This window comes from Ambystoma mexicanum, chromosome 5p (assembly GCF_040938575.1).
Source record: "Ambystoma mexicanum isolate Mex_15411 chromosome 5p, UKY_AmexF1_1, whole genome shotgun sequence".
Lineage (NCBI taxonomy): Eukaryota > Metazoa > Chordata > Amphibia > Caudata > Ambystomatidae > Ambystoma > Ambystoma mexicanum.
The window spans coordinates 875,082,780-875,097,913 of record NC_090930.1 but is presented as its reverse complement, the minus strand read 5'-3'; the positions used below and the strand labels follow the sequence as shown (position 1 = coordinate 875,097,913).

At 43.4% G+C, this 15,134-nt stretch overlaps 1 protein-coding gene across 1 annotated transcript in view; it reads left to right on the top strand.

Annotated features, from left to right (window-relative positions):
* Nucleotides 1–15,134, top strand: part of GLI3 (GLI family zinc finger 3) — a 558,606-nt gene that overhangs the window by 466,903 nt on the left and 76,569 nt on the right. The window contains exon 10 of the mRNA XM_069613300.1: nucleotides 3,367–3,507. Coding sequence (XP_069469401.1) covers nucleotides 3,367–3,507 — 141 coding nt within the window. The remainder of the gene's footprint in view (nucleotides 1–3,366; nucleotides 3,508–15,134) is intronic.

Sequence of the window (15,134 nt, the reverse complement as noted above, 5' to 3'; positions counted from 1 at the left end):
GTGTTGTTTTATCTATCATGTGTGTTTGTTTTTGGGTTTTTGGGTACTGAAATATAGTACCTATTAATCTACAATTGTAATTGTTTAAATACAAGAGGTCATAATCTTTTTATAACACAATTAAATCCATTGCGTCTCATCACAAGTTTACTGGTAATTCTGTGATTTTTCAACAGATTTACTGCCAAACTTGTTTGCCATTACTGACACCCACTTATTACAATTGTTGTTAAAACAGAGTTAATGCCTATGTTTGAAGCCTGTAGGTGTTTATGGAGATATTTATTTTTTCAAAATCAAAGTGTATTGTCATTTATCTTATGCAAGGTACGTACGATACATGATCGTACGTGATCGTACATGATCATACATGATAAGATACTCGTTTAACAAGTGACAACTATTGACATGCCCCACTTTCGAACCATATCAAACCCTCTCTCAGAAGCATTGCTAGGGGGGACTGAGGGGGCTATACCCCCGGGTCTTTTGGTTGTAGCCCCGGATAGAAGCTCAGGGCCTACAAGCAAAAGGCTAGCTAGCCCTGAGTCCCAACAGTCTCAACATTAGCATAGCCCCAGATCTTTTCCAGACCTAGCAACACCCCTCTCCCAAAGCATCACTATTGACATCAACAAAAGTACTTTCATAGTAAATGTCTACTTAGGTTTGTCCTCATTCCCCGAACTACCTTCCATATTTGTCAAAGAAGGGAAGCCAAGCCCCCTCTATGTCTGCTCTGGATTTCTTCAGTAGGTGCGTTAAAAACTCCATGTCATAGGTGGCCTCACCTTTTGGTGCCATTCCCTCTCTGTGGGGACCATGTTCTGCTTCCATAATTAGGCTATACAACTTCTAGTCACTACCAAAAGGATTTGCACCATGTGACGTAGGTCCTTCTCTTCGTCCCCTCATCAGCTTTCCCCAAAAGCACCAGCAACGGCAAGGGTGATCTTCTTATCCCATCTATCCCCTTAATACATGAGAGGACTTCTTCCCAATAACTCTGTATATGTGTGCAGCTCCACCACATGTGGTAATAGTCGCTGCCCATCTTCTAGCATCGAGAGTCCACCCCCGAATACATCCTTGTTAACTTGGCCACTGCCACTTCTCTCTCATCTTGAGAGCCTGCATCCTGTACTGCAAGGACACTGTTGAAAGAGGCACCCTTCTGCAGATTTGAGCCCATAACTCATCAGTTAACTCTATGCTAAGATCTTTTGCCCATTGTTCCCTAGCAGGTATCTGCCTATAGGCTCTGCTAATAGTAGTTCTCTAAACAACCTTGCTATCAGGCCTTTCATATTTGTGTTTAGGAGCAGCACCCCTACATGGGTCTAAGAGGGCCCCTTTCAGCTGCAGGAATCGAAACACTGAGATCTGGCCTATCTGTAGGAAGCCCCTAACTTGTCAGACGGCAAACACCTTCCTTCAATCCATAAATGTCCTGCTCTACTAAGGCCTACCTCATACCATGACTGGAATTGGAGTGGTTCAGCAATAAGATTCCTCAGCTGGGATGGGAGGGACATATACAAATTAAGGGTGAGGGCCACACCGTCAACCACCTTGTGGTACTCCCTTCTTTCCATATGGACCAAAATACCCTCAAAATAGGGTGCTTCAGTACCTTCCTGGGAATCTCTCTCTAAGGCACCAGAACCATTCTGCTAGTGTGACGGGGGCCAGTGTAAGGTTCTCCATGCCCACCCATTGCTTTGTAGTCTTAGGATTGAGATGATCCACCATTATGCTCAACTGTGCAGCCTTGTAATATAGCGTAAAATGTGGGAAGCAACCCCTACCTGCCCACAATCTAGGATGAGAGTTCTGTAGGATATTCTCGGCTTAGTTCCTGCCCACAAAACCTTTAATAATACCCCCTTGACTGTAGTTAGAAATGAGAGCAGGACCACCACTCGCAACATTTGACACAGAGGAACTTGGGGAGGACCATCATGCATGTAGAATTCAACCTCGCCATCCAGGAACGATTTAGCCTCTCCTTCTTGTGTAGATCTAGTTGCATCTTGTCCCATAGTGGGGCAAAATTGACCTGGAACAACGTGTGCAGAATCCTGACCCCCAAGTATCTAAATCCCTCTGGCTGGAGCTGAAATGCAAGCTTCTCGACATACACCATATCCTCCAGCCCCATGTTACCCACTGGGGAGACTGACTTTTCTTCATTTATTTTGACCCCTGACATCCTACCACTTATAGAGCGTCCCTGGAGCAGGTGTGGGATGGTCTCACTTGGAGCCGATACATAGAGCAATGCATCCTCTGCAAAAAGGCTCAGTTTATATTTCACATTCCCGACCTTGGCTCCCAGTATTCTGGAATATTTCCTCCCTCCTATCACCCACAGTTCCATGACTAGCGCATACAAAAAGGTGATAGGTGCACCCCTGTCTGGAACCCCTTCTCAGTGGGAATCTACCAGATTCTTCCCCATTCACTACCACCTTGGCCATAGGTACTGAGTACAGGGCCTCAATACACCCGATCCATCTTGTTCATATGCCCAGTAATGATAGACACCCCTCATAACGGCCAAATTTACACAATCAAATGCCTTTTTTGGCGTTCAGGGATGATATAGGTGCCCCTCTCCTACCAGAGGTGATGTGAGTATGTGAAGAATCGTTCTGAAATTGTTGGAGCCCTGCCTGTTGTGGATAAAGCCAGTCTGATCTGGGTGATCTATGGAGATTTTTGCAGATTTGTAGTAAGGGGTAATTCTCCAGTGGTAAATCTGCCGACATTTGGAAGTAAAGGCTGGAGGTAAATGCTCCACTTCACCTCCAAATTCGGAGTTCGATGGTGCAGCAAAGTGACATTAAGATGGAAGTAATTTAATTACTACAATTTGACTGCAATATTTTCCCATACTGCCGAAATTCTAATGAGCCCATTGTATGATCACTATATAATTACAAGCCAGATGGTGAGGACAGTGAAAAATAGATGATTGATCTTAAAAATTCCTTTTTGGCATACAATTGCATTAAGAAACTGAGATTCCATAAGATAAAAAGCCATATCCAGATCGAGGATGCAATCATGCAAAAGGACCAGCTATAAGTCATCAGATTGCCAGTACAAGTATACAATATTGCCCTTTATGAGGGGACATGGGAGTATGCCACTTTGCCTAGGGCCACATACACCCTTGCCACAGCATTGCAGCTGGTTGGTTTACTGTGCTGGCTTTTCATGACTGTGGAGTGTCTAGTTTTTATTCAAATATGAAAAATGAGTCCAATTAACTATTTCCAGATATGTGATCCTTCCACATTTCTGACACAACACGACCTAATCCAACAACATCTAACTTCCCATCCTCCCTTTGAACTGCAGGATCAGTCGGAAGGCATGACTCTGGTAAAGGAGGAAGGTGACAAAGACGAGAGCAAGCAAGAGCCTGAAATGGTCTATGAAACCGACTGCCACTGGGAAGGCTGTTCACGGGAGTTCGACACCCAGGACCAGCTCGTGCACGTAAGTTTTTTTATTTATTTATTTTGCATTTTTAAAGCGCTCACACAGCCCACAGGCATCGAGGCGCTGTTACAGGAATTGTTCTTTTTTTTTTTTGTTACGTAATTGTTTTTTTTTTTTTTTTTTTCTTAGTTGCGTATTTATAACGCACTTAAACACCCAGAGGTTTCTAAGCGCGGACCCAGGCCGTTAAGCTATCCTCCCGGGACAGTTAATGGACTCCAGGAAGCAGTGTTTCTAGCTATGTGCTTTTTCCTCTGATCCCGCACTGGGGTACATTTCCCAGCGAACCTGCAATGAAATACCTCACAAGATCTGTACATTTCTTAGAATACAGCCAAAACTGCTGAGACACAGAACTTGGCCTGTTCTGTCAACTAAAGCATATTGAAAAATTCAATAACGTTTTCAATAGAGAGTGTAATGGCTCTGATCGCATAAGCCAGCAAACTCTATTTTGAGTTGGTGACTTTGATAGATATTGAGCAATTGTAGCTGTACATTAATTATTAGTGCCCTTCAGACAATTTTCAACTCAACTCAGACGACGTCTGATGAGAGGTGGTTGAAATAGTGAGAAAATCTATGCAGCATCTGCAGATAACTTTGCATACACTTTACTGTATCTATTTAATTTTGTATATAGCAACTATTTTGAAATTAACTTTATTTGAAAACATGACATTTACATTAGGAACATATTGACAGCAATCGAGTTTAATCCTTTGGTAAAATATTGACAACAATTTGAGCTTGGAGGTATGGATGACACATTCCAAATGACTGCCCTGATGTTCTGTTGGTAGAGACATCATTTGGACTTCACTCCGCAGAACACCTTCCCTTAAGATAGCGATATGCTTTAACATTTGAGGAAACAAATTCTTTCATTAACTTTTCAGGATTCTGGACAGCCCATTTTCTTTTTAATGGTGTTGTTGGGCTGCCAATAAATTGACTCTGTGGCAGTACATTGTGTTGGTCTAATAGAAATAATATACTCATGATCCAGATATAGGTATATGCTCTCTGGATCTCCCAGGATCTCAGTGCACGCTTTTTGAAGTACACAAGTTATATCCAATGAATACTCCTCAAAGGTCTAAAAGCGTATCACCATATCTATAACATCAATATCGAAATGTCTTTATTATGTTATGCTATGCTCCGGACTTTTTATGGATTTGAATCACTGTAGGTTGAATTTCCCTTCGGCAGACCGTAGTCTGATCAAATACAGGGAAAGGATATTTGTTTTGCATGCAAATTGCACATTGGCATTGTAGCAGTTATTCAATAGTTACTTAAGATGAATAGTGAAATGAACTTGTAGAAGCCAAAATGTGAAGTGTGTTGAGGTGTGGTGTGGATTGCTATGTCAGACTATGTGATAGCTATGTGAATTTGTCATGGCGCACAGCTGTATTTCAGGGAGTGCATGCAATGCTATAGGAGAGAATGAAGATATTATAAATCAGTGTATAAACCTTTGGGCAAATGTCTATAGTTGAGGGTTCACTATAATTTACATGCAGAGCACATGCACAATGAATGAAATGCTTTCACATGTAAATTGCATGCACATTTATGGACTTTCTGTGTTGACTTGTGCCTGAGCCTTACTTAAACACATTCCAGATCTACTCAGACAAATGTATTAGCACTTGGCGTAATCATTCACATACAGGTATGTAACCTGCATTGTATTAGGAAGGGGAAGCACGATGAGCAAGAAGACATTGCCCCTATCATATGCACCACTCAATTGAGGATGGTAGCATACAGTGACAAACTGGCACACTTCTTTCATGTTCTGCTATTGTGCTTTGAGGGTTACCATGAGGCTCTGTTATTCTCTGTACAGTGCTTATGCCACAGTAAGGCCACCTCACAGGACTGAGGAGCTGGGGGATGGGGTGGGGGTCTTTCAAGACCCAAGCCAACAAAGCTGAATACCAGTGCAGTCAAGGATCACCACTGAGGGACTCCCCACAGCCAGCCCACCGGCCAGCCAGAGTGGAGAGAATGGTAGTAAATAAGCAGTGAATGTGGATCAAATTGGACTCAGGGGCAAGCAAGATGGTGACCTGGGCAGCGTGTACACCTGGAAATCTTTTTTGGAAGCGGCTGTGTGTCGGAAATGCAAATTCTTACCATGGTTGTAAATCCCTGAAAAATTAGCACAACATTTTCCCTTTTTTTGTTTCCTCATTTTTTTCATGGTTACTACAAGGATCTTATACTTGACCACGTCGCTTCTACAGTAGTCTCTCTCAGAACCCCGTAGCCTTGTGCATTTGTGGAAAGTGCTTGGGGACAAAAAGACTGTCTTGAGCTCAGCATTGGTCAGACATCGTAAGCCTTAGACAGGAGAGCCTGAACATGTTGAAACTATGCCCAAGAAATCACTGAAGGAAAAGCCCTTTTACCTGTTCTCCTAGGCTCTGAAGTTCTATGGATGGTAATGATAGAAGGGTGCATGGGCACATTTAAATCCACGGCTGCCCTAGGAGCGAAGACCCGGACCAGGCTTCCTGAAGATTCCCGAGTCCTGCTAGGACCTTTATGGGAATGGTTATAGTTGTGTGGTGGCCGTAATACTCTGAGACTGCGGCATAATACAGCCTTTGAATAGGCTTCTCTACCAGGACTGCAGTTACAGGGTCCAGTTGATAGATGGCTGCATGTTAATCTTAAGTGAAAACAAGGAGGTTTGATAGTTATCAGATTCGATTTCCAGGTCTACCTTTTGCTCCTGTTTATTTGTTGTTTAGGGGGGCTGCATGATTAGGACACCTGAGTCTTTGGTTCTCTGCAATCATTAAAAACATAGTTCATGCTGACATTGATTGAAGCAGCATGTGGCCATTTCTGACGTTGCCATTATTCCAACACTACACCATTAATTAACTCCGTTGCAGATATAATCTGAAGTCAGGGCGACCTCATCGTCCACCCAGGTGTAAGTCCAGTCAAGCTTTTCTGACAACCACAATGAATATGTAAAGAAAACTGTGCATATAATTCATTTCAATGGAAATTGGAATAGATGGCAGGAGTTTCATTTTGTGGTGATCTTGCCATTTATCTAGTGGTATAAGTTTCTTAAGGCATTTTTTGTAGCCCCGTATTTTATGATTGTTATATGCAGTTTTTGTAATTTCATCAGCACTCAAAGAATATATGTTGTGTGCCTTTTGTTATTGCCATGCATGGATGAATGTATGTATGACTGTATTCGACTTTATATGGTAGAAACGTGGTAAGCAAAGGCACACTGCAGACGCAGGTGCAGTGATTTGATAGAATGATATGGGTACAATTAGAAGGACAGGATCCAAAAGGTACAGAAAAAGGATATTGAGAGAGGGGCACAGTGTTATTTTTTATTTAATTTTATTGTGCATTTATTAGGCGCTTATACAGAAAGTTAATTCTGTTTCAAAGCACCCCAAGAAGGAATACAGACCAGGAAGGGGATGGCAGACCCACTCTCTGTCCAGGTGGTACCGCAGATTATCGGACTGTGAGATGTTCATTGAAGAGATGAGTCTTCCGCTCGATACCAAGAAAGCACTGTTTAAACGTGTATACTTTATCACAGTAACCTTTGCAGAGCAAAGCATGAGAACAAAATTAAAATGAAATAGGCCTCCTACTTGCTGTACATTATAGTACACTGCCTCTCCTGACAATGCCGGCGGTTCTGAGGCAGTTGGCTGTGGTTGGCTGGAGGACTGCCCCTCCAGCAGCATTTACTCAAGCACCTTCATAATACATGTGCATATGATCATTAGAGCGCACTGCACGTGCACATTGCTGACAGGCTCTGGAAATGCGTAGTTTCCTGTGGTGGAGTCCGAGGTGGCGCACTTCCTTTGAGTACGTTCAGATGCGGTAGTTGGGCTATTTGGTGACTGAAGACAGTATCGCAACCGTCGTGAGAATTTAAGGCACTTTGGAAGCTTTGTGAATGGTTCTGCAGAACACTGCACTCCTCTCTGTGTACTTTCTAGTGAGGTCTCAAGATGGACTCCCCACATTGCATCACTCGCTTGGAGACCTGGCATTAATAAAAAAAAAAAAACATCATCAAAGCCGAATGCGTCAAAGCGAGGACCACAGCAAAATCGGCGCACTTCGTCTTTTCTAGGCCAGCCCTCATTTCAAAGTGTAATGGGCCATTTCGAATACACACGGTTAAACTCCCATGCTATATTTAATCAAGAGGCAAGGCGTTTTAAACCGTTTTGACGATCTGCCTTATTTATAGCCGCCTCCCATCCTGGCCTCCCCTTAAAGTTAATGGAAGGATTCATGAATCCTCATGGTTGTCTATCTAGTGTCTGACAGTGCCGGCTGGCTGCTGAAGCAAGGCCCTATCTATAATTGATATCCTGCGATGGAATAGGGTGCCGGCTGCATTGAAGGGCTTTTTGCTGGAAGCCCTTAAATCTTGACAAGTTCTGCCCCCTTGTTCTGATTCCGTCACCGGGCTGCACAGCTGGAATTTCTATGTATTTCAAGCGTGCTTCGCAGGCTGCACCTGCATCACGCCAAGCAATGTTAGTAGAAAAATAATGGATAAAGCAAAAAGTGGACAGAGCGTTGACTCTTGGAGCGGTGTGGCTTGGGTGCGCGCGTGCTCCTCATTACCTCCTCATTTGTCATCAACGTCACAGGCCTAAGACTAGAAGATTGACCATAAAATAATACACACACACACACGCACACACACACACACACGCACGCACACACATGCACACACACGCACTCTCTCTCTCTTTCTTAAAAGAAATCTATCCGCTTAGTCCTAACTTCCTGCAATTTATCGTTCCAGTCTCCTGAACAATTTCCATAAATACTGCATGTGTTTAGAGGAGTGCTCTCGATAGACAGAGTCTAGCGTGTCCCTACCGGCATTCCTGATGGCCCGATATTTATTTCTTTTCCATGGACACTTTAATGTATTGCATATTGGGAGTGCATTGCATCTCTATTTTCAAACAGCAGAGTTGGGGCTCTCCATTAATCTTTGTCTACTTCCAGACAAAGTTTACTGTCAGTTTATAAATGTTGCTGTTAGCTCGTTTTTACAAACGAAACCCGATCAGTGCAATTGCTGAGAGGAAGGACAAACAGTCCCAATGAACAGCACTAGGTTGGGTAATGCAAGCACTTGATAGTCGAAGTGCTATGCAACGGGAAAGTCGGCAGTAGTAAGTGCAGTGTAAGAAACACATGATCATTGCTATTGTTTCAATCAAAATGTTTCTTTGAACTTGTGGGCAGGTTCATAGCTGTTTTTGATGGCCTCCTGTAACTCGGATTGCCTGATTCTAAATAAAAGGTGTCTGTTTCTTGAAAGCATCAGTGCTAGATTCCCCACTGCCTTGGCTGCCCCAGCTAAATATGATGGAAAGGATTATACATGTTTTGAAAGAAAAACACTGGGACGCACACATGAAGGCAGAAACATTACTTCAGCGGCCTCTAGCACACAGTTATAACCATCCTTTTGTCCCAGACACAGCAAACATGTTTTTTCTTCCAATTTTCTGTCAGTTTCCTACAACTGAATATGCTTTGCACATGTCCAGGTCATTTTGTAAACTGTTACTTGAATCATACACTGCATACATCAATAACACATGTGATCTATGAAGGTCCATTGGACAGAACACTCCTTCCAAAATCAGTCACAATAATGCCACTCCAGTGGAAAAGGAAAACGGTTCTCTAGAGCTGAGGCATCAGCCCATGCCATGAGTACTTACTTTCATGTGTGCCACCTCACATGCCGTCATTTCATCAACAGCAGCATTGCTAGAGGTGACCCTGCAAGCCATGGTGCTCCCACCCTCAGTATCTGAGTGCTGGACCAAACACAGTGACTAGAGCCACCTCTGTACACCCGGAGTCCACACTTCCTGCGAGCCACCACTGAGCCACCTCATCATTGGCCAGCATTCCCACCATCATTGCCCGTGATTCGCGCACTGGCAGCTTCATCTCACTCACCATCACACACCTCAGCGAGAGTAATGCCTCAAACACACTGCCCATTACTGCCTTTGAATCAAATGTTATGCTAAAAGGCCTTTATCCTGCTGCAAATCTCCACTGCAGTACTGTCAGAGTACCTCAACGTGCCTGTGGAGCGGTGCACTGTGCCCAAGCCACAAACGAAAGGAAAGCAAATGAGCAAGGGGAAGAAGAGAGGATGGTAAACAGGGAAGTATGTGCTGCAAACACAGGGATGGAGGGATGCAGTGGGGAGGAATGTTTTGTGATGACATGGCTGCATGTCAGTCCTGTTAGGTAGATCATGGTTCTACAGTTGGGAGGAGGTGTTTATGTTCTCAATTGTTGTCATAATGGTGTTGGGTTTCCTGAGAAAAATTTGGAGAATTGTAAGTTAGTGCACAATGGCCCTCATTCCGAGTAGGGCGGTAAGGGATACCGGGCACCGGTAAGGAGACCGGTGCCGGTAATCCCTTACCGCCCTACTACGAGGTCCCTTAGCGGGTCCCTTCCTTAATGCCTGGTCTGACCATGTGTTAAGGACGGGACCTGTTAAGGGACCTGGGTGCAAATAACGGGCTTGGCATACGCCGGCCCGTTATTTGCGCCCTACCCATTCCCATTGAGCCCTATGGGGGCTCAAATGGCAATGGGGAATGGTTTCGTAAATGGAGACTTACCGGTCCCTCCAAGGTCGGAATGGACCGGTAAGTCCCCATTGAACCAAACCGGAGTCGGTACTAGTATGGGAGGCAGTCATGGCGTAAATAGCGCCATGACTACCACCATAATCGGAATGAGGGCCAATGTAACATTGGATGCAAGAGCATGCTCAGAAAATCTTTGAAGTTTGGTGACTTATTTTTACAGCATCTCTCTATGTTGAACGCCAGGTCAAATGCTAGAATGTTAACTCTGTGATTGCAAAGTCTGGGTCATGAGTGGTCTAGTCAAGAATAGATTGTGTATAAAGGTGAATGTGGTTGGTAACAGAAGGTAGGGGAATGGAGTGATCAAACTAGCATGGTAATGTTGAAAAAGGCAAACACCTTGATGTCAAAAAAGGTATTAATAAGAGTTTGCTTTGTATCATTATGTCATGCTAGACTGTACTTTAGGACACCAGAAACAGTGTGGTGCCTTACTTGGGAGAAGGCTATCAAAGCTTAAAATACATATCCATATATATACAGTGCAAAAATATACCCTGCACTCCCCATGCAGGCTGTGTTCACTAGTCTGTGTGAGTGAAAGGCAGCTGTGGATGTATGACAAACAGGGGAAGGCAGGGAAAGAAGGGTCAGTTGGTTTTCTTCCTGTATGCAGTGACAGTCTGGCTCCTTTCTGTGTGAAATGATGTGTGAATGTCTGTGGCTCAGGGGCACTCCGACTTTTATCCGTCTCAATGCTAGGGTGTCATTGTGAGCCTGAGCTTAATGAAACCATTTGCAAGGTAGCAGCAGAGCACAGGTGCTTCTTTATGCTCCCTCTGCCCCAAACAGCCTCGAATAGCAAGGCTGTATAGACAGGAAAGGTGGGAGGAACTCTGGACACTTTCAAATGAGGATGGGGTTTTGAACCGCAGCTTCTCTGGGATCGTAGGCCTGAAGACGGAATCCTTGGCGTTCTTGAGGGTTGTTTGCAACTTCATGGGGATAGGTATAGTTGTGTGGCAGGCAGTATTCCTCTTGGCCTGAGGCTGGGTTCTTCTGAGAGTCACCCTGCACAATCCAGCCTTCTGTACCCTTCTCTACTTGGGCTGTAGTTACCGTCTCCTATTAAATTAAGTCAGCATGGGACTCGGAGGTCCAATGGTGTGTCACGGCTTCTTACCAGCTTTCCTTTGCAGGCCTTTTCCAGGTGGTATGGCCCGTTTCCTAAACTCAGTACAGCTCATGTGTTTTATTTATGTGGGTGTTTTATGCAGTGCTACCTGCCAGCTAAATAGCTGCCTATAAGTGCCCAACATTTAACATTAATGCAAAATGGCATGACACTATGTGACATAATAAAAGTTGACATAACTTGACAGAGATAGCTAGAATAACAAAACTGCCATTACGTCCCTTAAAATGAAAAGGACAATAAATATATTAAAACCAAAAATGAGCAAAACTATTAAAAAACAAAACATGTAAATGCAGTTACAAGATTGCAATAGGGGAGGGAACATTGAAATATGAAAAACACCATGGTGTTATAGGGTCAGGCTTACATGCAGTGAGGGAGACAGTGGAAGTCCAGACAGAGATTTGCGCTGGTGGGAGGCACCTACCTAAAGGCACAATGAAGCTGTACATCAAAAGCAGAAATGCAAGTTAACCATCTGGCAAACATGCATTTGGGAACAAAATACATAGATACTAACAGACCAATACTGAACAGCATTTCCCTGCAGCTTCAATTTGGCCTGGCGTAGCATAACATAATACAGCCAGCATAAGAGAGCACAGCATTTCCAAGCAGGGCAGGACATATAGAAGGTAGCATAGATCAGTATAGTGCAGCCACATAGCAAAAACATGTCATAGTTTAACAAACCGGACAAATAATAATATAACCAAGCATGACTGCACTGCAAAAGTAGCATTTCTCAAACAAGAAGTGAATAGGTAGAAAGAAAAGGCTAGACCTACGGTGGAAACCAGGCACCAACAGTCCAATCCGTTAAGAAATGTCATTCAAGTGAACCTTTATATGCAGGCCATGTGACCTTAGAGGAAAGGACCTAACAAAAGTGCAAACACCAAAGAAAGCCACTGAAAAACCCTTCATATACTTAAAAGACAACTTTCTGAATATTTTGTATGAATAAAAAAACATAAACACTTTAAGTCAAAAAGAAATAATGTTTACTATAGCACGTTAACAAAAAATAAAAAGTCGACAACCAAAATGATTGTCTTTCCAGTTACACTTCTGAAGCTGATGTCTTACCCTATTATACTGGCACCCATATGCAACATAGCATTGGAAATTAGCAACCATTAATCCCGAGGAAATATCACACCTCAGGGCTTCTGATGGCAACAGAGATAGCTCAAGCATTTCTGTCATGGTCTATGACATATCACTTGGCGCAGCTTGGTGAAAGATGTGTCGAAACTGCTCCCTTTCAAGATTCCTGTCATGACCTCAACCTTTTTTTGGGTCAAGAGATGCTTGTGTTTGGTCTATTCAGAATACATGTGTGTTCTATCTGGGTCTTTCCCTGTGATGGCATGTATATGAAGGGCCCAAGACTCCCCCCATCAGACTTATAGAAATCCTTCCGAGTTGCTCGTAACACGATACACGCCTTTGGACATCAGTCAGCTTATCTTTATAACAGTCTTAAAATACACTTCCAAGATTATTTGCATGTCATAACTCACCACCCAATCAAACCCGTATTCAAGGGATTGCATCACATAACCAAAGTACATTTCATACATGAATTCTCACCAGGAGTCCGCTTCTTCCGAGCTTCATTGATTCCAAGCAAAAAGTCCCAAAGAATGTCCTAGTCTCTAGGCACTGTTGCTTTGAGCATTATTTCATAACCCATGCATTCCTTTAAAGCTGTTCAACAATCACAGATGCATATTTGGAGAATAATCAAGGTAATGCGTTTTGCAGACTCTGAGAGAAATGAAGCATCAGAGTAGCTATTAATGACAGGCACAGTGAAATAAAGTGAAATAAGTGAAAATTAGATATTGTGATGACACACAGAAGAATGGAAATACCATTGATCATGAAGGCTTCCTCCACAACCTTTCTCTCTGCATGGGTTACAGTGCAACAGTCGTGTAGTGGTTCACCTCTCACCCTCCCAACAAACATTAACTCCCCCATAACCTCTGCAGAGAACCTCTAGGGGACTCCTTGCCAACATAGATGTCAAAATACGTCAGTATGTACATGATATGCCGCTTTAACTAAAGAGCATTTACATTAAAGAAACCCATTGAGTGAAGGTGGCTGAAACATCATCATATGAAAACAAAACTATCAAGCAGGCAGTGTAGAAAGCTTCCTCAATGTGGTGGGGAAAAGAACTTGATATGCCAAAATACAGTGGTATATTTACAAGTGAATGTCTTCTTGGTTTCTTCAACATGTCACATTGTATGGACAGCACATGTTAGGGAAGTGTTGCACATTTGAGTTAGGCTCGTTTCATATTCATGGGAATATCTAAGAACTCAACAGTGCCACAGTGCCTTGGTTATGCCTGACAGCCCCCAACACCCTCAGGGGCAATGCTGCCTTAACCACGTCAACGTCAGGCATTGGATTATATGCTTCCATGATTCTGAAAGTACAGCATATGCCGCCATGGCTGTGCTCATGTGAACCAAGCCCTGAAGCTGAGAGTTGGCATCCACCAATGACAAATACATTGATACACCCCATTTGGTGCATTTCAAAGATAGCGCAGTTCCAAGGTTTTCCATAACAAAATGGCCGCCAAGTACTCTCTCAATAAACTATCACTTGATTGGTCTGAAATGTCTGGCCGGAGCTAGCAGAAGCAACAATATGCATGCTGCAGCAAATTCTGGTTCTATGTGATGTGGTCAAAAAGATTACATCGAATTTGATTTCATCTAATTATTTTTTTGTGATAGATTTTGCCGCAAATACAGGGGTGGACTGGCATATAGGGAACTCTGGAGAATTCCCGGTAGGCCTCTGCACCCTGGGTCTCTTTTGTGTGGTAACCCATTTTATTTTCACGTTTTCTGATAGGAGAAAGGGTGGGCTTGCTCAAAATGCGTAAAATGGGGCCACTTTGAAAATTATCTCCAGGGCTTCTTTTGGTTCCCAGTGCACCCCTGCGCAAATATATGTGGGGGAGACCCCCCACAACCCTCCGCATAACCACTCCACATCAGTTATACACCTATATCCACCCCCACATACATTTGGGCAAAATATGTTGGAAAGAATTAAATTCTTTCAGATTCGATGTAATCTTCCACAGCAAAAAGTCCATATAGCGGGATTCTTTCTCGATCGTTTTTTGAGGGTGAGCGTGGTGGGGGAGCTGCTGGTATGTCTGTAAGCATTGCACTCAAAATTTTAAAAAATCGCCAAATTTGCACTGATCTTGGTCCCTATTAAATGCGCAGTGATTGCTTGCTATCTTTGGAATGTATGGGTGGTGGTCAGAGTTGTTTTCCTATTGTCAGGGGGGGTAGACCGGTTGCGGCAGAGCTGCATGCATGATCTTGCCCCCCCCCCACCCTTGTGCATCTCAGCAGTGGGGTGCTGCAGTTCCTAGCGAGAGATAAAGTAGCAAGGCTCAAATGAAACAAAGCTTTCACTGTATTCCTCCTCCTCGTGTTCGGCCGAGATAAAAATCCAGTGCAGTCTCAATGCTGCTCCTGGCAGCCGCTTTAATTGGTAAAATGCAGATTATTTTTTTTGATCAAGAGAGGATTATTCTTCTTATCAGTTTGGAGCATCTTATTCCAAGATGAAAAGGCTTGACTGAATTAGAGATGCCAACATTTTCACAAAGCTCTTTGGTGATTGGCATCTCAAAGAGAAAGTATGATTTATTAGCTTGTAATGGCTAACAACGAGCCCTGCTCTGGGTCCCACTGATTTGCGAA